This window comes from Coffea eugenioides, chromosome 3 (genome assembly GCF_003713205.1).
Source record: "Coffea eugenioides isolate CCC68of chromosome 3, Ceug_1.0, whole genome shotgun sequence".
NCBI classification, from domain to species: domain Eukaryota; kingdom Viridiplantae; phylum Streptophyta; class Magnoliopsida; order Gentianales; family Rubiaceae; genus Coffea; species Coffea eugenioides.
This window is the reverse complement of record NC_040037.1, coordinates 13,428,470-13,452,598: the sequence shown is the minus strand read 5'-3', so window position 1 is coordinate 13,452,598 and position 24,129 is coordinate 13,428,470. Positions and strand designations below refer to the sequence as shown.

The 24,129-nt window shown below is 34.5% G+C and overlaps 2 protein-coding genes across 2 annotated transcripts; both read left to right on the top strand.

The window, feature by feature from the left end:
• Window positions 1-704: 704 nt before the first annotated feature.
• On the top strand, window positions 705-6,135 carry LOC113765372 (auxin-induced protein PCNT115-like). The gene is made up of 5 exons (XM_027309525.1): window positions 705-1,039; window positions 2,883-3,083; window positions 4,081-4,253; window positions 4,338-4,440; window positions 5,537-6,135. The coding sequence occupies exons 1-5, from the start codon at window positions 812-814 to the stop codon at window positions 5,873-5,875; spliced, it is 1,044 nt and encodes a 347-aa protein (XP_027165326.1). The 5' UTR covers window positions 705-811; the 3' UTR covers window positions 5,876-6,135.
• A 9,413-nt stretch (window positions 6,136-15,548) lies between these two features.
• LOC113765374 (auxin-induced protein PCNT115-like) lies at window positions 15,549-21,042 on the top strand. Its single transcript, XM_027309526.1, has 5 exons — window positions 15,549-16,085; window positions 18,550-18,750; window positions 19,740-19,912; window positions 19,997-20,099; window positions 20,470-21,042. Exons 1-5 carry the CDS (start codon window positions 15,858-15,860, stop codon window positions 20,803-20,805), a joined length of 1,041 nt encoding a protein of 346 aa, XP_027165327.1. The 5' UTR covers window positions 15,549-15,857; the 3' UTR covers window positions 20,806-21,042.
• The last annotated feature ends 3,087 nt before the right edge of the window (window positions 21,043-24,129 follow it).

Sequence of the window (24,129 nt, the reverse complement as noted above, 5' to 3'; positions counted from 1 at the left end):
AATTTTACTAAATGTTAAGAAGATAAATTTGAATTTCCTACGAATCTAATAATAATAAAATATCATTTTTCTTGTCAAACAACATGTGAAATATAAAAAAAAAAGTAGAATTTCAAATTAATCATAAATGAGTAATTGAGTATTCTCATATCTATTTGTTAAATGGATATAAATGAATTGATTCAATTATAACTATTACTCAACTAGAATCCGCTCAAACCCGTCTAAGTTAATCATTTGACACCCCTAATGTTAATATATATTGACAAGTGAAAAGTGCAGCATTTATCACGAAGATATACTTATTTATCTCAATATTAAAGTCATTTTTTCATTACAAAAATATTGATAATTTCATAATTTCATGGAAGTATGTAACCAGTGACATAACATAGTCGCCAGTGGCGAATCTTGTCACGAGTCCTCTTTTCAACACTTTGATTATGGGATACACTTTTAACAATATGCCCCCACGTTGTTTTTCGATCACTTTTTTTTTTTAAACCTCACATTCGTTCGTTATGTATGTATAATTTCTTTTCAAAAAACTCCAAAAAAGTGGCAGCCCAAACGGGGCCAACAATCTACTATGTTCGGCTGTTCTCCCGCCGGACCCACCGCCGGCGGCCAATAGCCGCCGGACCCACCGGCCGCCGGCGGCCATGGGTCATCTATAAAAGCATAGATCAAGACTACACTAATCCCTCATCAGTCCAGTCCATCCATACTTCTTCTTCAGGCCTCAGCTACTAAACAATAAACTCTGCTCCACTCAATTCTTTCCTCTGTTTCTTGTGGTTTTTGTCTGAAAATGGCGGCATCAGAAGAAGTGAAAGTGCCAAGAATCAAGCTGGGGTCGCAAGGTTTTGAAGTTTCAGCTCAAGGGCTGGGCTGCATGGGCATGTCAGCCTTCTACGGGCCGCCAAAGCCCGAGCCTGATATGATCAAACTCATCCACCATGCTATTAGCAGAGGCATCACCCATCTTGACACCTCCGATATCTATGGACCTCACACCAACGAAATACTCATTGGCAAGGTACCGTATTTGCAAATTTTCTGCTGTTGTGTACCATGCATAAACTCTTGTACTTCTAATTTCTAAAAGAGCATATTTGTAAGTATTTTAGTTGGGTATATTATATTTAAACCCCTGCACTTGAAATCTTGTCGCCCTTTATATTATATACGACAACTGGTCACATCAAAGTGAAAGAGGAGGGCACTGTAATTTTTTATATTGAAAGGTATTTATGTGTAATTATCAGAAACTTCAGGGAAGGTTTCTGAAATTATCCCTAATATTTATACTATATATAAAGGGAGCCTTAAATTTGGTGTAAACTTTTTTTTGTCATCTTTTAGATTTCCAGCTTCACCCTCTCGATCACTTAATTATACCACCATATTGCTAATCAGCTTAACCACAAATTAACTTTCACCCCAATTATCTAAATATATATTGCCTACTTTCACCCCAATTTTAACATTGTAACCAACAAGTTAATTAAAATTCTATTAAAGAACTATTTTTTTGACAAATATTCAAAAAACTAGTAAAAGAACTATATTGTCTCCCTTAATTTTGTTTGTCAGCACTTAAACTCCATCTGTTTAAATTGTAAGTATTATTAGTCAAATAAGACAATAATATTCTTCATTTTTTCAGATGTTTGTCCTCAATTGTAAGAGAAGGTCGTAGGTCTAGCACATACGTTGAATAGCTGTATCCGATTAGAAGGATTTAGAACTCTTCTACCATCTCTTTTTTTTTTCTTTTGTTTTTTCCTTCAAAATTCTACATCATAATGGAGTTGGTAAAATAGTACTATTTTCGTCTTTGAAGTTAAAATTGTCATCAATTTATGGAAAGTTTACTATTACTCTGATAAGAGATGTTAAAATTTACTTTTTACGAGCACTAAAGTTTTAAAGATTATGAAAAGAGAATTGTATGAAGGAATAGAAGGGAAAAGAAAGGTAAGAAAATGGATGGATTGTGTTTGGATTGATTTTGGGTGGGGAAAGGAGAGGAAACGGAAAGAAAAGGAAATGGATGGATTGTGTTTTGCTCAGACATCATTTCCATACAAAAATAGACGGAAACAGAGGGAAAGAAAATCTAGTTGATGATTTTCTTATAAAATGCCTCAAGCACCCAAATTTTACATAAACTTGAGTAACCATGTGTTTCATATCTGTAGAACTTGCCATTTGTGAAACCTGCTTTAGATATGAATTGTGGGATGCAACAGCAGGCTAGGAATGTTTGACTAAGCAACTTATGTAAATATTTTATCGTTAAGTGAAGTTCCTCTTTTGCTGTTCAAAAAAAAAAAAAAAAGAGAGAGAAAAACCATTCCTTTAATGTCTGTCAGTCTACCAAACAGCAGATTTAGGTTTTCTTTCTTTCCCATCCATATCTAATCCAAATAAGGCAAATGAGAACTATTTTCCAGTAGGATGTTTTATTTATTTATTTATTCTTTCCTTTGATCCTAATGGTTCCTAAAAGGGCACTAATTATTCTACATTGATCGTTCCCCATATTTGTATTAATGTGCATGTTCACGATTCTGTGTACGTTCATGTTGTGCATCAAATCTTGTGAATGACAAAGCTAGATTGTAAATTTAAGTTGAAGAAACATAAAAGAAAAAAGAAAATGGATTGGCTCCTTTAAGAGTATCAGACTTCTAAACCCCAAGGATTACATAATTTTCATATCCTTTGCTATACAAAGAAGTGGCATAGCCTTAACAATGAAGTGCTGGAAAAACTCCAGAAGGACTGTGCCATCCATGAAATCACAATTCCGCTTGCTATACCATGCATTAATGTGTATGCCTTTGATGATTAATATAATGAAATCATGGTTCTAGGCCTTGAAGGAAGGAATAAGAGCGAAAGTGGAGCTAGCAACAAAATTTGCAATCAGTTATCAGGATGGGAAATTTGATGTACGTGGTGATCCAGCCTATGTGAGGGCTTGTTGTGAAGCGAGTTTGAAGCGGCTTGATGTGGACTGCATTGATCTCTATTATCAACATCGCATCGATACACGTGTGCCCATTGAAGTCACGGTTTGCTCCATCTTGCCTTTCTTGTATTTTAGCTCCACCTCATTCTTGATGAAACAAAAGCTTGATCAACTCCAAATTTCGAATAATTCAGTTTCATGTGCGTTTCAATTCTTCAAAAATTGCACAGAAAAGTTAGTCAACCTTATGGTCTAGGCTAATCTGCAGTATGCTAAATCTTATTTAGCACCAGGCACCCTGAAAAGTGAAAACAATGAAAATGTCTTATATTAGCTTGGCAGTCCTGCTGAGGGATATACAGGTGGATATCATGCTATACATTGTACAGCTTTCCTTTAGAAGCAAGAGACCTGAGCATTCTCTTTCATTTGAGATAGGCTATCCAGTTGAGTAATGATATGCTATTTACTTACCTTGTCATTCGTTTTCAGTCGGTGCCAAAAGCACTGCAGATAGAAGTTTTTTAGTCGATATCTAAAAAACGTGGTACTCATTTTGTTCAGAGTATAGCTTTTTGTCTAATTGTGAAAGCCAGCTGCGACTACCCCATTGACCTCTCTAAGCAATTCAAAGATTGCAGCTGCTTGCTTACATTCAGCTTTTATGAAAACAATTTCTGTCTTCTTTTTCTAATATAGTCAGCAAAGAATTGTCTTGTTTTTCCTGAGTATTAGGAAGAAACTTTCTTGCAGTTTAATCACTTAAAATACAGGCAAGTATAAAGGAAATCAAGGAAATTGACAACTGATAATTGATATGTACAGCCATTATTATATCTAGACGAAGTCAACAATGTCGTGTAATCATATTGGAGGAGCATTATGTTGGCATGGTCCGGTGGGCTGTACATAGAGAAGTATCACTGGATGCTTATTGCCATTTTTGTCAATTATTGATTTCAGTTTGACGTATACTTTGTCCACGACTTCATTGAACTAGTGCAACTTTTACTTTTTTGCACGTAATATTTCGATTATCTGCCTAAGTATTGAATGTAATAAATCAGCTTTGCATTTTCTTGTCCATTGAAATTCTCTAGATAGGAGAGCTCAAGAAACTGGTTGAAGAGGGTAAAATAAAGTATATAGGTCTGTCTGAGTCCTCAGCTTCAACAATTCGAAGAGCACATGCTGTTCACCCAATAACAGCTGTGCAGTTGGAGTGGTCATTGTGGAGCAGAGATGTCGAGGAGGAGATTATTCCCACTTGCAGGTAGTGCATATATTCTGCTGCATTTTCTACGTGGTCTAGAAGAAATATGAAGTTCTTAATTCAGTTTTTGGTATAATCTTTCAGAGAGCTTGGAATAGGGATTGTTGCATACAGTCCACTTGGAAGAGGATTCTTCTCTTCAGGTCCAAAGCTGGTCGAGAATTTTACTGAAGGTGACCGCCGAAAGGTTTGTGCATATCCAAAACTATGGAGTTTTTGAGTATAGATTGTTTATAGTTCGAATAAGTTTCTCACTCATCTAGTTTTACCACATTCAGTGTCAATCTTGCTTGATATCCCTATTCTTGTCTATCTGTCATATGTTGCTGCACTTTTTGATGTCCAATAATTTGATTAAGCCTTATAATATGATCACATTTAATCAAATTTCTATTAAGCAGAGCAAATCAACAGGCTTTTTTTTTTTTCCTGTCGAACAAGTCTTGAGGTCTTTAGTTGATTGAATGAATTCAGATTTTGGTGTCCTCTGTATTTAGTTCAAATTAAAAGATATGGCGCTAGCTTTGTCAGATTTTAGATCTTATATTAATTGAAGGTTGTTATTGCATGCTGGACAACAATCACAAGCAATCGATAGTATCGAATTTTAAAGTGCAAAGATGTCCTAAGACGTCAAAACAGGAAGAAACTATGTCACTTTTTATGTAAAAGTCTCTTTTCAGTTTTGAGGGGAAATGGACCTTGGACTTCAATTTCATCATTTAGTCTCAGGCACAGAATTTCATCATTTTGTCCTGTGAAACTATCATTTTTCCTTTACCATTAATCCTAAAACTGAGTTTCATTGGTCAGAAGTGTACTTCTTAGTACAAACAATAGTTGATATGCATTTTAAGGTTCCCCTTTGATGGGAAATGTATCTCAGAACTTAACTCCAACAGTTGATGTTTCCTACTTGGATTATTCAGTCCACCTTGATGCATTGTTCTTTGCCCTGAACTTGTGTCCTTCAAACAATATTGCTGATCATCTTGAAGTAATGTACCGTCTGTTCATTTCTCCCTTCTGATTTCTTGCATTATAGTTTGCTCTTTAATGGGAAATGTATCTCATGATCTACCTTCTACAATTAATGTTTCTTAAGAGTACTCAGTCCAGCTTACTGGATTGTTCTTTCCCCTGAACTTTGTACACCTCAAACAATACTATTGATCATCTTGAAGTTATTCATATTGTCTTCATTTGTAGACGACACATGCTTCACTTCCTTTTGCATTTCTGGCGTTACAGTAGCATAAAATTTTGAAATTCATACAATGTAGGGTATGCCAAGGTTTCAAGCAGAGAATTTGGAGCACAACAAGAACTTGTACGAGCAGGTCAATGCCATTGCTTCAAGGAAGGGTTGTACCCCATCACAGCTAGCTTTGGCCTGGGTCCATCACCAAGGCAAAGATGTTTGCCCCATACCTGGCACTACCAAGATTGAGAACCTCGATCAGAATATAGGAGCTTTGTCTGTGAAACTGTCGGCAGAGGAAATGGCGGAACTTGAATCTATTGCTTCGGCTATCAAGGGTGAGAGATACGAGTCTGACGCTGGGCTTGGTACTTGGAAAACTTCTGAAACTCCGCCTTTGTCAACCTGGAAGCGGACATGAAGACATACCTTTGTTATGGCAATAATTCCTTCTAGCTATGTGCCTGATGGTGGATTTCACTATATTGAGAGTTGAGTGATATGTAATTGTTCCAATAAATTTTGACATACTATTGTCTCTAGGGCTATGTCAAGTAAAGTTATAAGAAGAATGGAGTATCTTCAGAGAGGTTGTAATAAATAAAGATCTGGTCATGTAAAAGCAGAATATAATTTTCCTTGCAGTTGAATGCATTAAGAGTTATATATTGTACTTTTGAATGCTAAAGTGGTCCATTTTTTATGTGCTACTGCTACGAGAGTTATAGATTGTTGAACAGCATTCAATTCAGGACTTATTAAACATAAGCATATAAACATTTTATTCTCGGAATATTTACATCAAAAGAAACTCCAAGGTCACATCATTGTAAAGTGTAAACTATATCATATTAATAAAAAGCAAAAAAAAATGTCTAAATGAGGAAAAAAATGTACTATAGAAGAAGCCAACAATGTCATGTAATCATTTTTTCCTAAAATTGAGATTCAAATTTAGTTGATTTGTATTTTGAGTTTCCTCTTTGATGGGAAATGTATCTCAGAACTTTAACTCCAGCAGTTGATGTTTCCTACTTGGAGTACTCAGTCCACCTTGATGCATTGATCTTTCCCCTGAACTTGTGCCCGTCAAACAATATTTCTGATCATCTTGAAGTAATTAGTACCATCTGTTCATTACTCCCTTCTGATTTCTTGCATTATAGTTTCCTCTTTAATGGGAAATGTATATCAAGATCTACTTTCTACAATTGAGATTTCTTAGAGTACTTAGTCCACCTTACTAGATCGTTCTTTCCCCTGAACTTTGTTCACTTCAAACAATACTATGATCATCTTGAAGTTATTCGTATTGTTGTCTTTTGTAGACGACACATGCTTTACGGCCTTTTGAATTTCTGCATTGCAGTTGCTTAAATTTTGAAATTCCTACAATGTAGAATATGCAAGTAGAGAATTTGGCAAAAATTCAACGAATACTAGTTGTGGGCATCTGAAAATGGTTATAGATGACAAGGGACGATGATTTTACTTGGAAACTTGGGTTTTTACATTCTTGTGGTATGTATTACTATACAAAAATGGTAAAATTAAAACATAACCAAGTTTTGGGGTTAAATAAGAAATTTGAGATAACAGGTTAGCTAAATTTTTAAAGTGAGCCAAAGCACAAGGACTTAATACTACATGTTTTACTAAAATGGGACCCACATCTCTAAATTCAGGCCTGTCAAGTTCATCGAGGCGCTTCGTTTGCAAACGGACCCATTTGTCAGCCCAAATCATCAAACGCTTCCTTCCTCCCCTTTTTATTTAATATAAACCCGATACGACTTCCTGATTATTCCAGGATCCAACAATTAAAACTTTACACACAAATAAATGGTCAAATTCACTTAAAAATTGTGGGGTCATCTTCCACATTAAACTTTTGTACTATCCAATCGCCACTACTTCAAATTAATTTGGACCGTAAGTAATGTCATTACTTTCTGTGAATATCAAATATGAAAAGTGCATTATATATATGAGGAAAAAAAATAAAATGTACTAGTTTTCAATTTCTTTATGTAGAATATTTTCTTGAATATTAATTTTTGATATATCTTAGTCAAGGTCATTAATCAACCCGGACCTAATCAACTCCAAACCCAGGGCAAATTTCTTTAAAATATTGCCAAAAAGAAGTTCGAAAAATATTGTTGAAAAGTTGAGTATTTTTCTATCCAGGCTCGTAGTATCTCTGACATGCAGTGGACTAGTTCACTAGTTCCATTTTCTTTTTATAAAAGCAGTCTGTTTGCCAGACACATGGTGAGCCACATTTAAAAATTGATTTCTATCATAAAGCCTATCATGTCCGGACAGAAGATGGACTGTTTTTTAAATTTTTTATTGAAAGCAAGTGAAAAGTGTTGCAACTCAGGACTTGGATAGTAATTCTAAAATTTATTAGTGCACCTAGCTTTTAACTTTTCGTGTGCTTTTTAGGTATCAAATGGGGGAAAAAAAACCAACACCATATAACTTCAAATGCAAGATGGTACGAAATTTGTATACAATGACATGTAAAAAGTGGACCGTTCATCACAAAGATATTTATCCTAATATTAGATTCATTTTTTCAAAAATTCAACTTTGCATGCAAACATGTAATCAATATGCATAAATAGATAGCATTAGATGAATTTAAACAAGTAGCCTTCAAATTTAAAAATATTTGATTTCATAAAGGTGCATTCGCAATTTAAAAAAAGTACTTTTCAAATGGCAACTCTAGAGAACAAGAAATACTCCTACTTTATTTTGATTTCAAATCTTCTTTTGACTTGTCAAAAAAGTGAAAACACGAAACCAATAATGGGTCAGATAGAGAGAAGTATTAGAAAGAGAAATTTGTCAAATTGATCCCTAATATTTATACAAAAATTTTTTTTAGTCCCTAACATTTAAAATCAGTCAGAATAGTTATTAACATATAAATTATGATTCATTTTGGTTCTAATGCTCGTATTTGCTCATTTCTTTTACTAAAAATAGCACGCCTCTCTCACGTGGACATATTTTCAAGGACAAAATTGAAAAACACAAGCTTTTCTCCCCTTTTCAAGGATAACATTTTCGCATATTTTTCTTTCCATGTTCTGAAATTAGGGCTTTTCTCCCCTTTTGCTTCTGGTCATGGACTCTTTGCTATCGAGCTACGTCTCTTCCGATGAAGAACAAGAAGATAAACCACAGCTCTCAAATCCCAGTTCCGCTGGATTCCTCTCCTCACTGCCACCCCCAAAATCTTCATCATCATCTTCTTCCTCATCCATCTTCTTTCCATTTCCCCCACCCCCAATCCCACCCCCCAAAGCCCCCCATCTCATCGTCTTCCTCAACCCTGAATCCACATAAATCTAATGAACTTCAAGAAGAGAGGGATGGGCAGCAATTGCTAAAAAATTGGGAAAGTTCGAGATTTTTTATATCACTTCCAAAACCATTGTCATCTTTGTTCGCTTGGTTTCCTCAACCCAAATCATCTTCCACGTCATCTCTTTTCTCTTCTCTTCCGTAGCCCACCAAAACCCACAATCTTGATGCCCGGGTTTCGCCTCCTGTGCAATTTGCTAGAAAGAAGGTGGTGGTGGTTCCTTGGCAGTTGGATCACACAGCTTTAATGGAAAGGTGATGGAATCAAGCTCGCCGGGTTTAATGGTGGTGGTTCCTTGGGGGATCAACAGCAGCAGCCACACCGCTAAAGGGATCAAGCCTCAAATTGACGCGGGTGCTTTTCAGTTTGAGGAGAATATACTAAAGTAGCAGCAGCAGAAGCTTCAATTCCACATTTACACTGAAAATAATAGTGTTTTCTAGTTTTGTCCTTGAAAATATGCCCACATGAGAGAGACGTGCTATTTTTAGTCGGAGAAATGAGCAAATACGAGTATTAGGATAAAAATGGATCATAATTTATATGTTAAGAACTATTTTGGCTGATTTTAAATGTTAGAGACTAAAAAAATTTTTTGTGTAAATATTAGGGACTAATTTGACAAATTTTTCTATTAGAAATTTGTTTTCTAGATTCTTTGGTTTCCCAATTTTTTCAACGGGTCAACTCGACCATTATCACATTCATGTGATTGTAGGTCTACCACGCTTCATAGTCCATAACGTGGATTGGCACCACAAAAGATGGTGTCAAAACACTTTTTTAGTTTAGTAAGATCTGTGTATGTATTAGTTCCTAACACAAGTCTCTTTAGATTTTCCCTCCTTTGTAATTTAGAATAAAATAGGTTATACAATTGTTATCGTCTCCAGAAAAAAAAGGATAAGTCCCACCCTATTATTATTTTTCTTTTATCAATCAACAACGCCTATTCTACACCTATTTGACTTCTATTCTAGGGGAAAGGGAGGTCCAACTGGAAAATTAATGGTGATTGAACCACAATTAGACCAAAAACTTTCTAGATAAAATTTGATCTAAAAAATAAATAATAATATATTAACTTATTATTTAATGCGATACATATTCAAATAGATTAAATTTAATAATTTTAAATTTTACATTTTACATTTTAAATTTTAATTTTCAAACTTCAATGTTGCCATACTTACAACAACAACCTCTAGATGGTCAACACTTAGAGTCGTAGCCCTTGCTTTTGGCATTCCCTGGTCCATATGCTATGTTGTTATCAATGAGGAAGCAAATGTCCGCTATTAATTACACGAGACATCAGTCAAATCAGTCAAAAGATGTTATTGATTGAACCAAGTGGGCAAATTGAATGAACCACCAGCTCCACCAAGCCCTTAAGGCTTTGGTAACCTTGCCTCCCATTAAAATGTCATTCTTGTGGCTTTTCTTCAAATTTAGATCGGTGTATTGTGCACTCGTCTGATCCAGTGGTGATTCTGTTCTCATCGATCTTTCATAAGCTCAATTGAGCCTTCCTGTAATTAGAATAGGTGTAGGAGTAAGGATGACAATTGATAAAAAAAAAAAAAAAAGTGAGCAAATTGAGCGAGGATGCGTAATTGACCTGGAAGTCTTGGCAGACTTGGAGGAATCAATCAACATTCTCTAACTTGAATGAGGTAAGCACAAAGGTAAGCATTTTCCATTTTTATTTTGGTTTTCATTTCTTGTATACTCTAAAACTTTTTTCATTCTACCCCACGCACATATAATATATAATGAAATGTAAATTTTTTTATGAAAACATATAAAATATATAAAATGAAAAATAAATTTTTTATAAAAACATATGTTTATATTTATCTTTGTATAATGAAAATATATAATTCATTCTACCAATATATACGCATATATATATATATATATATGTATAATGAAAAATTAAATTTCTCCTTCATCTTCAAGGCTGCACCTACAAACAACAAAACTCCGCTCCACTCAACTCTTTCCTTCGTGTTTTGTGTTTTTTTATAAAAAACATATATATATATATATATATATCTTTTAAGTTTCACTAATTGTTTTGTTTTTTACTAATATTACCTCATGAGAGGTAAAAAGGGTATAAATGGAACAACATTATTATCTCAATTTCCAAAAGACTTTTTTAATGGTACTTTTTCTAACATGGGTTGAAGCTATTATCAAAATCTAGTTTAGGAAAAATTAGTGCTATTTTTCAAAATTTAGGAAAGCTGAGTACAACTGTTAGAAATCTCAGGGACGGTTTTTGCAATTATCCCTCAAAGCATAGACCAAGACTACACTAATCCCTAAAAATTTGACACCTATTTCTTATAACTATACTAGATAATTTCATAATTGTATAGAAAAATAAATTAAAATTTATTATACAAAGGTATTTTTGGATATTTATTTAAAAATTTGATCAAATTAATATTATTTTAAAACTTTATTACAAAAACTATCAAATCAAAGGAAGTAAGCGTAATATTTCAAACCTTACAGTAAAATTGTTAGAAACCTCATAGAGGTTCCTGAAATTATCCCTAATATTTTTTTTTGTACAAAAAACTCCAAAAAAAGTGGCAGCTCAAACGGGGCCAACAATCTACTATGTTTGCCTGTTCTCCCGCCGGACCCACCAGCCGCCGGCGGCCATGGGTCATCTATAAAAGCATAGATCAAGACTACACTAATCCCTCATCAGTCCAGTCCATCCATAATTGCAGAAACTGGTAGGTTTTGTATTTAACAAAAATATGAGACTTTGTAGATTTTGAAGTTTAAGGAATGGATATTTGAAGTTTAACGATCGTTATACAACTTTCAAAACAAATAAATCCATTCTAATTTTTTTTTTGGATAATTTCATAAATCAAATCGTGGTCACTTTCGCAAAAGTCATATTTTTCCATAAAAGACCAGCTCTTTATGGCTTTCCTCCATTATAAAAACATAGTACCCATTTTTCCATAAACAAATTTATTTATCGAATAAAATAAAAATAAATCCGTTTTCCAATAAAACACCAGCTCTTTATGGCTTTCTTCCATTATAAGAATAGAGTAACCATTTTTTCATAAACAAATTTATTTATCGGATAAAATAAAAATAAACCCGTTCTCCAATAAAACATGAGCTCTTTATGGCTTTAGAATGAAGGGTTACTCCCTCTTGTTTGATATATCTGAACCTCTTGTTTAATTTAAAAATCACCACCATCATTCTTGTTTGATATATCTGAACCTTTCACATTTTTACCAGTTTTTTTCCCTTTTTTTTTCTCTCTTTCAATTTCCTAAAGATTGATGAAATCTTTGCAGGTCCGAATAAACCAAAGAACGAAAATCCAATCAAAAAGTTCGAAATTAAAGTTTAAAGGAATGGCAACCTCAGAAGTCGTTCTCCGGTGCCTCCCTCGTCCCTCACGTCGCAGTAGTCACCAAGTCTTCAGCAGTCAACATCCAAAGCTTATAAAGTAGCACGAATACTATTGTATATAAGAACTTAAATTTTGCATCCGCGAGGGCGGCAGAAGTCAATACTCCAGGAGGGACTAGGGGCAGAGGGCGGCCGCCGCCGAGGGAAGTGGGAACTGGCTATAGAAGGTCATCGGGTGGTGGACTATGAGGAGAGCAAAGGAATATCAATTGAGAGTGCAGCGTGTGATGGAGAGAAAGAGAGGGTATGTCCGTCATAAATGTTGTCTGAGGGAATAAGTTGAGAGTTTTGTCCAAAACTTCCCAATTTGCTCGAGAATGGGATAAGTCAGATTTTTTAGAAATGATTCCAAAAATTACATTCCAATAGGCTTAACCCAAGCAACAAATAAAGGGTTTATTCCATTCTGTGATTCCCAAACCCTTTAACCCAATAGCCCCTTAATATTTTTTTACTAATATTACCTCATGAGAGGTAAAAATGATATAAATGGAACAAAATTATTATCTCACTTTCCAAAAGACTTTTTTAATGGTACTTTTTCTAACATGGGTTGAAGTTACTATCAAAATCTAGTTTAGGAAAATTTAGTGCTATTTTTCAAATTTTAGGAGAGGTGAGTACAACTGTTAGAAATCTCAGGGACGATATTTGCAATTATCCCTAAAACCATAGACCAAGACTACACTAATCCCTAAAAATTTGACACCTATTTCTTATAACTATACTAGAAAATTTCATAATTGTATAGAAAAATAAATCAAAATTCATTATCCAAAGATATTTTTAGATATTTATTTAAAATTGATCAAATTAATTATTTTAAATTTTTATTACAAAATCTATCAAATCAAAGGAGGTAGGCGTAATATTTCAAACCTTACAGTAAAATTGTTAGAAACCTCAGAGAGGTTCCTGAAATTTTCCCTAATTTTTTTTTGGTACAAAACCCTCCAAAAAAGTGGCAGTTCAAACGGGGCCAACATTCTCCTATCTTCACAAGTCCTCCCGCTGACCCACCAGCCGCCGGTGGCCCCGGGTCATCTATAAAAGCATAGACCAAGACTACAGAAATCGTCCAGTCCATCCATACTGTAAGGTCCGGTGCAACCCAATGAGTACAAACAATTTCACAATGATGCACAAAGATATATCAAATTTAAGCACAATAAAGAAAACTTAATTAAAGAGAAAAGATAAGAAATGCAAACCAAATATCAATCCAATAGCCTCTTCAATTGATGGCGATGCTAACCAAGATGTACAAGTGAAGGCTCACTCCTTCCTCACCCCAAACACTCTTTGGTTGAGCCAAGGAGTTTTACAACTATTCTAGTTAACCCTCAACAACTTACACTTGAAAGATCACTCACCCAATTAAGAACTATTTTATACAAATGAGGCAATATTCACCAAGATTTTACCACTCCAAGTGATAGGTTCACCTTCACCAAGGTTTTACTCCTGCTAGAGAGTAACCTTCACTTGAGCAACCTCACAACCCAACTTTCCCAACCCCTTATACAACCAACAAAGAATCTTTCTACTCAAAAATCTCACTTGTAAGCTTGTATTTTGTGTTGGCAAAAGTCTGGTGTCTTCTTGTGCTTTGGGGTGTTTATAGAAGGTGAGAAATGGCTCCAAAAGGCTCTCCTACGGTCAAATATTAAATGCTGTCAAAACTAGCCGTTGGCTTGTCGGACGTCCGAACCACCTGTCGGACGTCCGAACCCTGCGTCCAAACCACCTGTCGGACGTCCGAACCCTGCGTCCGAACGTCGTCAGAGAGTCATCAAATCTTTGCGAAATTTCTCGGACGTCCGATGCTTTCTCACGAGCGTCCGACAAAGTTTCCTTCTGGATGTTCTTCATCCTTTCGGACGTCCGATAGCTTCCTTTCGGACGACCGACATGAGTGCCCTGTTTTTGCTTCTTCTTTTGTGCCACAAGAATCTGTTCTAACAAATTGCTCACATAAAAACATTAGCCCAAATCTACATTTTGGTTTGTTAATCATCAAAACCAAGGTCAACACATACTTCTTCTTCAGGCCTCAGCTACTAAACAATAAACTCTGCTCCACTCAACTTGTGCTCAAAATATGACAGTGACCAATTGTTCTACAAAATTAGTAGGATAAGCAGTTGACAGATTCTATAATCCCTTTTGGTCAAATATTATTTAAATTCATACTTTAATCTTAAATTTATAGTTGGATGGTCCAGGATGTGGTAAAATTTTTCATTCAAACTAACGATAGTATGAAAAAAAGACTAATTAATAAAAATACGATCTCGAAAAATTTTTAATTCACAGTCACAATATGTGAATTCGTGATAAATACAAAAAAGTATGGTACTTTGATAATACAATGAAGGAAAGCCATAAAGAGCAGGCCATTTACGGGAAAAGTTTTCATTAATAAAAATACCAACTCTTCACGGCTTTTTTACCAGTCCTTCAACGTATGAGCAAAGTGCCAATAATTAAATTAGTAATTTTTTCGATTTATACATAATTAATTTTTTTTTGCATTTCCACAAAAAACAAATGAAAATTTTTTATCAGAAAGCACAAAAGTCAAAATGATTGGTTTAAAAGGGAAAGGAATAGCAGATATGTACAGTACTTGTATTTCACGTTCGAAATGCTACAGTGCTATTTTTGAAAAACACCCCCAACAAAATCTAATCCAAACGGAACCAATTTTCAGTATTTAAAATACCAAATTTGTGAATGTGTTTTAACTGTTATTCATTGGTATCCTAAAATATCATTTTTTCCATCAAATATCAGCTCTTTAACACCTATTTTCCCATAAACAAATTTATTTATCGGATAAAATAAAAATAAATAGCTATTTCCAATAAATAGCTGGTGTTTTATTGGAAAAACCCGTTTTCCAATAAATAGCTATTTCCAATAAATGGTTGGTGTTTTATTGGAAAACGGATTTATTTTTATTTTATCCGATAAATAAATTTATTTATGAAAAAATAGGTTCTCTGTTATAATGGGAAACAGAGTACCTATTTTAAACATTTCCCATTGAATTTGTTTTGGATATTTATTTAAAAATTTGATCAAATTAATATTATTTTAAAACTTTATTACAAAAACTATCAAATCAAAGAAAGTAAGCGTACAGTAAAATTGTTAGAAACCTCATAGAGGTTCCTGAAATTATCCCTAACTTTTTTTTTTGTACTAAAAGCTCCAAAAAAGTGGCAGCTCAAACGGGACCAACAATCTACTATGTTCGCCTGTTCTCCCGCCGGACCCACCAGCCGCCGGCGGCCATGGGTCATCTATAAAAGCATAGATCAAGACTACACTAATCCCTCATCAGTCCAGTCCATCCATAATTCTCCTATCTCCACAAGTCCTCCCGCTGACCACCAGCCGGCGGCGGCCCTGGGTCATCTATAAAAGCATAGACCAAGACTACAGAAATCGCTCAGTCCAGTCCATCCATACTTCCTCTTCAGGCCTCAGCTACTAAACAATAAACTCTGCTCCACTCAACTCTTTCCTCTGTGTCTTGTGCTCTTGTCCGAAAATGGCGGCGTCAGAAGAAGTGAAAGTGCCAAGAATCAAGCTGGGCTCGCAAGGTCTTGAAGTTTCAGCTCAAGGGCTGGGCTGCATGGGCATGTCAGAAGCCTACGGGCCGCCGAAGCCCGAGCCTGATATGATCAAACTCATCCACCATGCTATTTGCAGAGGTATCACCCATCTTGACACCGCCGATATGTATGGACCTCACACCAACGAAATACTCATTGGCAAGGTACCGTATTTACAAATTTTCTGCTGTTGTGTGCTGTGCATAAAATCTTGTACTTTTAATTTCTGAAAGAGCATATTTGTAATATTTTATTTGGGTATATTATACTTGACCCCCTGCACTTCAAAACTTGTCTCCCTTTGGGCCCCCTTAATTTTGTTTGTGAGCACTTGAACTCCATTTGTTTAAATTGTAAGTATTATTAGTCAAATAGGACATTGTTCTTCTTTTCTTTTGCTTCATTTCTTCATGTTACTGCCTTTTCAGTTTGTCCTCCTTTATAGACATGGGATGAATTACTTTGATTTTGATTTTGGCGCAATTTTGTATAAAATGATTTTTGCTATGAAGTTATTGATTTATTATGAGCTATGCGTTGTATATTTACACAAATTCTGCTAGCTAAACTTTTACTTGAGCAAGCCTTCCATACATGAGCAATATAATTCTCTATGGGTGCATTTCGTAAAATTGAAGTTTGAAAATTAAAATCTAATTTAAGTCTAAATTCATAAAGTTATTAAATTGTTAAGTATTAAATTTGATACGTTTGAGTGCATGTCACATCAAACGATCAGTGAATAATTTATCACTTATTTTTTGGAGCAAATTTTGTTTAAGAAATTCAATGCCATTTAATTAATTCCGATATTCAATTTTTTATTATCAAACATGTTTGAATATGTTAAGATTTGAACCTATTAATTTTAAGTGTTGAATTGGATTATCAAATAAGACTTATAATCATTAGGTAACCAAGCAGACAACATGTTTAGTGTATAATAGTAATTAACTTTCAATTGTCTCATTATTCTTTGGTAAAGAACTCTTTGAATATTAATAATAATTTTCTCATACACGGGAATCAAAATAATTGAAGTTTTATCTCTACCATTGAGATATGTTACCTTCTAAAAGAAAGGAAAGGGAAGGAAACATGGGGGAAAAATAGGGAAAGGGCAAAGTGATGATAAATAAAGTTGGAAGTAGCAAAACGAGACAAGTGAATTATTGCAAGGGGTTAAGTGTAAATTATGTTTATTTTATTAGACTATTTAACCAGAAAGACTGGACTCTTTTAAGGCACCAATCAAAAGTTCCAATTGCTGGAAATAACATAAAAACCTAGACTTTGGTTTGGCGTTTTTGAAGGTGGTTCATGAAAATATTATTGTAGTTTTTTTTTCTTCTTGAAAAAAATATTTGTAAGAGAAAAAAAGTGGTTTAAAAAAAATTGAGAGTTTTTTTTAATAAATTGTTTTCTAAATAGTTCAGTCACCCAAAATTTTCAGTATTCCGACAATGGCATCCATGTGGTGTCAATTGTCAAACGTGCAACAAAGTTGAGAAGAGAAGGTCGCAGGTCTAGCGCATACGTTGAATAGCTACCATCTCTTCATTTTCTTTTTTTTTTTCAGTCAAAATTCTACATCATAATGGAGTTGGTAAAATAGTACTATTTTCGTCTTTGATGTTAAAATTTTCATCATTTTATGGAAAGTTTACTATTTCTCTGATAAGAGATAGTAAAATTTACTTTTTATGAGCAGTAAAGTTTTAAAGATTATGAAAAGAGAATTGTATGAAGGAATAGAAGGGAAAGAAAGGTAAGAAAATGGATGGATTGTATTTGGATTGATTTTGAGAGGGGAAAGGAGAGGAAACGGAAAGAAAAGGAAATGGATGTATTGTGTTTTGCTCAGACATCATTTCCATACAAAAGTAGACGGAAACAGAGGGAAAGAAAATCTTGTTGATGATTTTCTAATAAAATGCCTCAAGCACCCAAATAAATTGTGGGATGCAACAGCAGGCTACGAATGTTTGACGAAGCAACTTATGTAAATATTTTATCGTTAAGTAAAGTTCCTCTTTTGCTGTTCAAAAAAAAAAAAAGAAGAGGAAAACCATTCCTTTCATGTCTGTCATTCTACCAAACAGTATATTTAGGTTTTCTTTCTTTTCCAACCATATCTGATCCAAATAAGACAAATGAGAACTATTTTCCTCTACTCTCCTTTCCTTTCTTTTTCACTAGGATGTTTTATTTATATATTTATCCTTTCCTTTGATCCAAATGGTTCCTAAAAGGGCCCTAAATAATTATTCTACATTGATCAGTTCCCTATTTTCGTATTAATTTGCATGTGCACGATTCTGTGTATGTTCATGTTGTGCATCAAATCTTGTGAATGACAAAGCTAGAGTGTAAATTTAAGTTGAAGAAATATAAACCAAAAAAAAAAAGAAAATGGATTGGCTCCTTTAAAGTATCAGACTTCTAAACCCCAAGGATTACATACTTTTCATATCCTTTGCCATACAAAGAAGTGGCATAGCCTTAACAATGAAGTGTTGGAAAAACTCCAGAAGGACTGTGCCATCCATGAAATCACAAATCCACTTGTTATACCATGCAATAATGTGTATGTCCTTGATGATTAATATAATGAAACCATGGTTCTAGGCCTTGAAGGAAGGAATAAGAGCGAAAGTGGAGCTAGCAACCAAATTTGCAATCAGTTTTCAGGATGGGAAGTTTGATGTACGTGGTGATCCAGCCTATGTGAGGGCTTGTTGTGAAGCAAGTTTGAAGCGGCTTGATGTGGACTGCATTGATCTCTATTATCAACATCGCATCGATACAAGTGTGCCCATTGAAGTCACGGTTTGCTCCATCTTGCCTTTCTTTTATTTTAGCTCCACCTCATTCTTGATGAAACAAAAGTTTGATCAACTCCAAATTTAGAATAATTCAGTTTCATGTCCGTTTCAATTCTTCAAAAATTGCACAGAAAAGTTAGTCAACCTTATGGTCTCGGCTAATCTGCAGTATGGTATAGCTGATTTTGCACAAGGCATCCTGAAAAGTGAAAACAATGAAAATGTCTTGTATTAGCTTGACAGTCCTGCTGAGGGATATACAGATGGATATCATGCTATACATTGTACAGCTTTCCTTTAGAACCAAGAGACCTGAGCATTCTCTTTCATTTGAGATAGGCTATTTACTTACATTGTCATTCGTTTTCAGTCGGTGCCAAAAGCACTGCGGATAGACATTTATTATTGATATCTAAAAAACATGGTACTCATTTTGTTCAGAGCACAGCTTTTTGTCTAATTGTGAAAGCCAGCTGCAACTGCCCCATTGACCTCTCCAAGCAATTCAAAGATTTCAGCAGCTTGCTTACATTAAGCTTTTATGAAACGATTTCTCTGTCTTCTTTTTCTCATGTAATCAGCAAAGAATTGTCTTGTTTTCCCTGAGTATTAGGTAGAAACTTTCTTGCAGTTTAATCACTCAAAATACAGGCAAGTATAACGGAAATCAAGCAAAATTGGCAACTGATAATTGATATGTACGGCCATTATTCTATATAGAAGTCAACAATGCCATGTAATCATATTGGAGGAGCATTATGTTGGCATGGTCCAGTAGAACTAAGTCCTCCGGTTGGCTGTACATAGAGAACTATCACTGGATGCTTATTGCCATTTTCATCAATTAGTGATTTCAGTTTGATGTATACTTTGTCCACAACTTCGTTGAACTAGTGCAACTTTTACTTTTTGCACGTAATATTTCGATTATCTGCCTAAGTGTTGAATGTAATAAATCAGCTTAGCATCTTCTTGTCCATTGAAATTCTCTAGATAGGAGAGCTCAAGAAACTGGTTGAAGAGGGTAAAATAAAGTATATAGGTCTGTCTGAGGCCTCAGCTTCAACAATTCGAAGAGCACATGCTGTTCATCCAATAACAGCTGTACAGTTGGAGTGGTCATTGTGGACCAGAGATGTCGAGGAAGAGATTATTCCCACTTGCAGGTAGTGCATATATTCTGCTGAATTTTCTAAATGGTCTAGAAGAAATATGAAGTTCTCAATTCAGTTTTTGGTATAATCTTTCAGAGAGCTTGGCATAGGGATTGTTGCATACAGGCCACTTGGACGAGGTTTCTTCTCATCAGGTCCAAAGCTGATGGAGAATTTGGCTGAAGGTGACTTTCGAAAGGTTTGTACATATGTTTTTGAGTATAGATTGTTTATAGTTCGAATAAGTTTCTCACTCATCTACTTTTACCAGATTCAGTGGCAATCTGCAAGTGTCCTGATAGCTCAAAAATGTACCCGTTTTCTATTTTGAGTTCCCTCGTTAATGGGAAATGTGTTGCAGGATCTACCTTCTACAATTGATGTTTCTTAGAGTACTCAGTCCACCTTACTTGATTGTTCCTTCCCCTGAACTTTGTACACCTCAAACAATACTATCCATCATCTTGAAGTTATTCATATTGTCTTCATTTGTAGACGACACATGCTTCACTCCCTTTTGCATTTCTGGCGTTACAGTTGCTTGAAATTTTGAAATTCATACAATGTAGGGTTTGCCAAGGTTTCAAGCAGAGAATTTGGAGCACAACAAGAAGTTGTATGAGCGGGCCACTGCCATTGCTTCAAGGAAGGGTTGTACTCCATCACAGCTAGCATTGGCCTGGGTCCATCACCAAGGCAATGATGTTTGTCCCATACCTGGCACTACCAAGATTGAGAACCTCAATCAGAATATAGGAGCTTTGTCTGTAAAACTGTCGGCAGAAGATATGGCGGAACTTGAATCTATTGCTTCTGCAGGAGTCAAGGGTGAGAGATACGGGCCTGAAATCAGCACTTGGCAAAATTCTGAAACTCCACCATTGTCAACCTGGAAGAGGACATGAAGACATAGCTTTGTTGTGGCAATAATTCCTTCTAGCTATGTGCCTGATGGTGGATTTCACTATATTAAGAGTTGAGTGATATGTATTTGTTCCAATAAATTTCGTCATACTATTGTCTCCAGGGTTAAGGCAAGTAAAGTTTCTTCAGAAAGGTTGTAATGAATAAAGATATGGTCATGTAAAAGCAGAACATAATTTTCCTTGCAGTTGAATGCATTAAAGGTTATGTATTGTAAAGTGGTCCATTTTTCATGTGCTACTGCTACGAGAGTTATAGTGCTAATGCTAAAGTGGTCCATTTTTCATGTGCTACTGCTACGAGAGTTATAGATTGTCGGACAGCATTTTTTGGTTGGAATGTTTACATCAAAAGCGTCTCCAAGGACATGTCATTCTAAAGTGTAAACTACATCATACCAGCAAAATGCAGAAAAAGGTCTAAAGTATGGGATATTTGTAAATTTTCATGGGAGGCTTGTGATAGCAAAAACTTCAGGAGGCTTCTGAAATTATCCCTTAAACTAAACTAAAGGAGGTAAGATTTTAAGCACGTCTCGGTAAGTTAAAAGGTTAAAACTTTACATACAAATAAATGGTCAAATTCACTTTAAATTTGTGGTGTCATCCTCCACCTTAAACTTTTGTACTATCCAAGTTCGTTTTAATTCCTTTCGGAAATCAAACATCAAATGCATTCCAAAAAAAGAAAAAAAAGAAAAGGAAATGGCTTACCTTTGCACTTACGTATCCAATTCCAATTTGAACATTACATCATCCATCCAATTGAAACAAACTCCTATGGAGTTTTTTTTTTTTTTTTTTTGCTTTATTTTGTTGTTAGATATGAATTTATTTCACATTTGGTTGTCAGATCTAAATTTTTTTTCAAATTTTAAATCTATTTCAACATATCTCATTATCATTATTGAAACTTAAAACCGTTTATTGGCAAATCTGGTGATTGCCATAAGCACGGAAGATAGACACTTTTAAAATTCTTTATATTTTTTTTAGATTTGTTTGTAATTTTCAAATCTATTGTATCTGTTAAATTATGATCTGTAATTTTTAATGGATGTTTGGCCTGCCATTAGGGGAGTTATGCAAATCAAATCATGTTAGATGATTTCCAAAAAAAACTTAACCGTCAATTACTCTTCCCCTTTTTATTTGTCCACTTTTCAATTGTCAATAACTCTTTTAAGAAACTTTGTAATACAAAAATCAACTGAAACCAGTAGAATATTACTTTGTAATATTTTTTTGACAAAAAAAGTAGAATATATAATTAATAGCAGTATTCATATTATGTTTTTGTATATTACTTGTACATCTAATTAGTCCCATTTGGAGAAAAAAAAGGATGAAAACAAAAACAAAAACACATAATAGTCACAAAAAACACAGATCTAGCTCAAAATATGGCAGTGACCAATTGTTCTGCAAAATTAGTAGGATAAGCAGTTGACAGATTCTATAATAGCTTTTGGTCAAATATTATTTAAATTAGCTGGATGGTCAAATATTACTTTTAATTTTAATCATTTAAATTACCAGTTACTATCATCATTGGAAGAAGCACATTGAAGGAATGATACTCTAAGATGACTACAGAAATTTTCTAGTTGGTTATACAACATATTAATAGTTGAATGTTGACCTCCTTTTTTTTTTTGTTTTTGCTGACACGGTGGGTATCCGGGATTCGACGGGTTATATTCTAGGCCCGACTATTTCCACTACGCTTGTGTCCCCGCCCCCCGAAAGACACAAGACGATAACAGGGTTCGAACCGCGACCACGCGGTGCTAGGACCTAAGGAGGTACCCCCAGCACCAGTCGAGCCAAACCCGAGGGGCGAATGTTGACCTCCCATTCCACTAAAATTTATAGTCTTTGGTAGTGGGCAATCATCCAAAGAGCTATTGGTTTGTTCCCACCCTGTTAGGAACTAAAGGTTTTCGACCTTCTAAAAAAAATGTTTGTGTTTTTTGTTTTTTCAAAAATTATTTTCGTCTATCACCAACAGCCGGCGGTCATGGGTTATTCATCGAAGCATAGATCCGAGCAACACTAATCCCTCACCAGCCATCCCTCATTCCTTGTCGCATCCTTTTTATGAATTGGATTCATCTATTTGGTGTTCTAAAATCACATTTAAAAGTTTTTGTTTGCAAAAGTGTTATTATTCAGGATGTGTATGATAATTTAAAATTTTAATAGTGGACCTAAAAATAAAACTTGTAAATTTTACATATGAGCCTACCTACTTTTAAAATAGAGGGAAAAAACACCACATAACTTCAAGTCCAAGATTATATGCAGTTTGTCCAATAAATAGATATTCATAATTCATAATTTCATATATACATGTTAACTAGAGATGTCAATCACAATCCAATTATATTGATCCGTTCAAAACTGTTCACTAATAACCCATCCAAATTCACTCATTAAAATTTAAATGGGTCTAAGTGAGTATCTAATTAAATCCATTTAATTGGTGGATAGTTGATTGATTCGACTCACCCATTTATAACCATTTAAAAAAATATATTTTTAAACTCAATTTTTACTAAGTGTTAAGAAGATAAATTTGAATTTCCTACGAATCTAATAACAATCAAATATCATTTTTCTTGTTAAACGACATGCGAAAAATTAAAAAAAAATAGAATTTCAAATCAGTGTAAATGGATAATTAAGTATTTTCATATCCATTTATTAAATAGATATAAATGGATTGATTCAATTATATCTATTACCCAATTATAATTTGTTGAAACTCGTACAAGTCACTCATTGTGATGCTTCTAATGTTAATATATACTCACAAGTGAAGAGTGCAACATTGGTTAGGAAGATATACTTATTTATCTCAATATTATAGTCGTTTTTTTCATTACAAAAGTATTGATAATTTCATAATTTCATCGAAGTATGTAATCAGTGACATAACATTACATGAATTTCAACGAAGTATGTAATCAGTGACATGACATAACATATCATTAGTCTTCAGTGGTGAATCTTTTCACGAGGCTTCTTTTCAAAGCTTTGATTATGGCATACACTTCTGACAATATGCCCCTTTTAGAATAGGGATAATTTCAGAAACCTCCCTAGGGTTTGTAACAATTTCATCGAGATTTCTTGAGATTTTTCAATATTACACTTACCTCCCTTGATGATAGACAATGACTATAATAACCTTCATAATTTTTTCAAAGACAAGCCATTGATAAAAAAGATAACAAAAAAAAAAATGAAAACAATTCTTCTTGGCTAAGCTACATATTGTGACTAAATTGTTTCACCCATGAC

Bases quoted from the DNA above. Each gene is read 5' to 3' on its own strand.
- LOC113765372 (XM_027309525.1), top strand. From the start codon at position 812: ATGGCGGCATCAGAAGAAGTGAAAGTGCCAAGAATCAAGCTGGGGTCG. The intron at 1,040-2,882 runs GTACCGTATTTG...TCATGGTTCTAG, and splicing joins ACGAAATACTCATTGGCAAG to GCCTTGAAGGAAGGAATAAG. The intron at 4,254-4,337 runs GTAGTGCATATA...ATAATCTTTCAG, and splicing joins GAGATTATTCCCACTTGCAG to AGAGCTTGGAATAGGGATTG.
- LOC113765374 (XM_027309526.1), top strand. From the start codon at position 15,858: ATGGCGGCGTCAGAAGAAGTGAAAGTGCCAAGAATCAAGCTGGGCTCG. The intron at 18,751-19,739 runs GTTTGCTCCATC...GAAATTCTCTAG, and splicing joins GTGTGCCCATTGAAGTCACG to ATAGGAGAGCTCAAGAAACT. The intron at 20,100-20,469 runs GTTTGTACATAT...CATACAATGTAG, and splicing joins CTGAAGGTGACTTTCGAAAG to GGTTTGCCAAGGTTTCAAGC.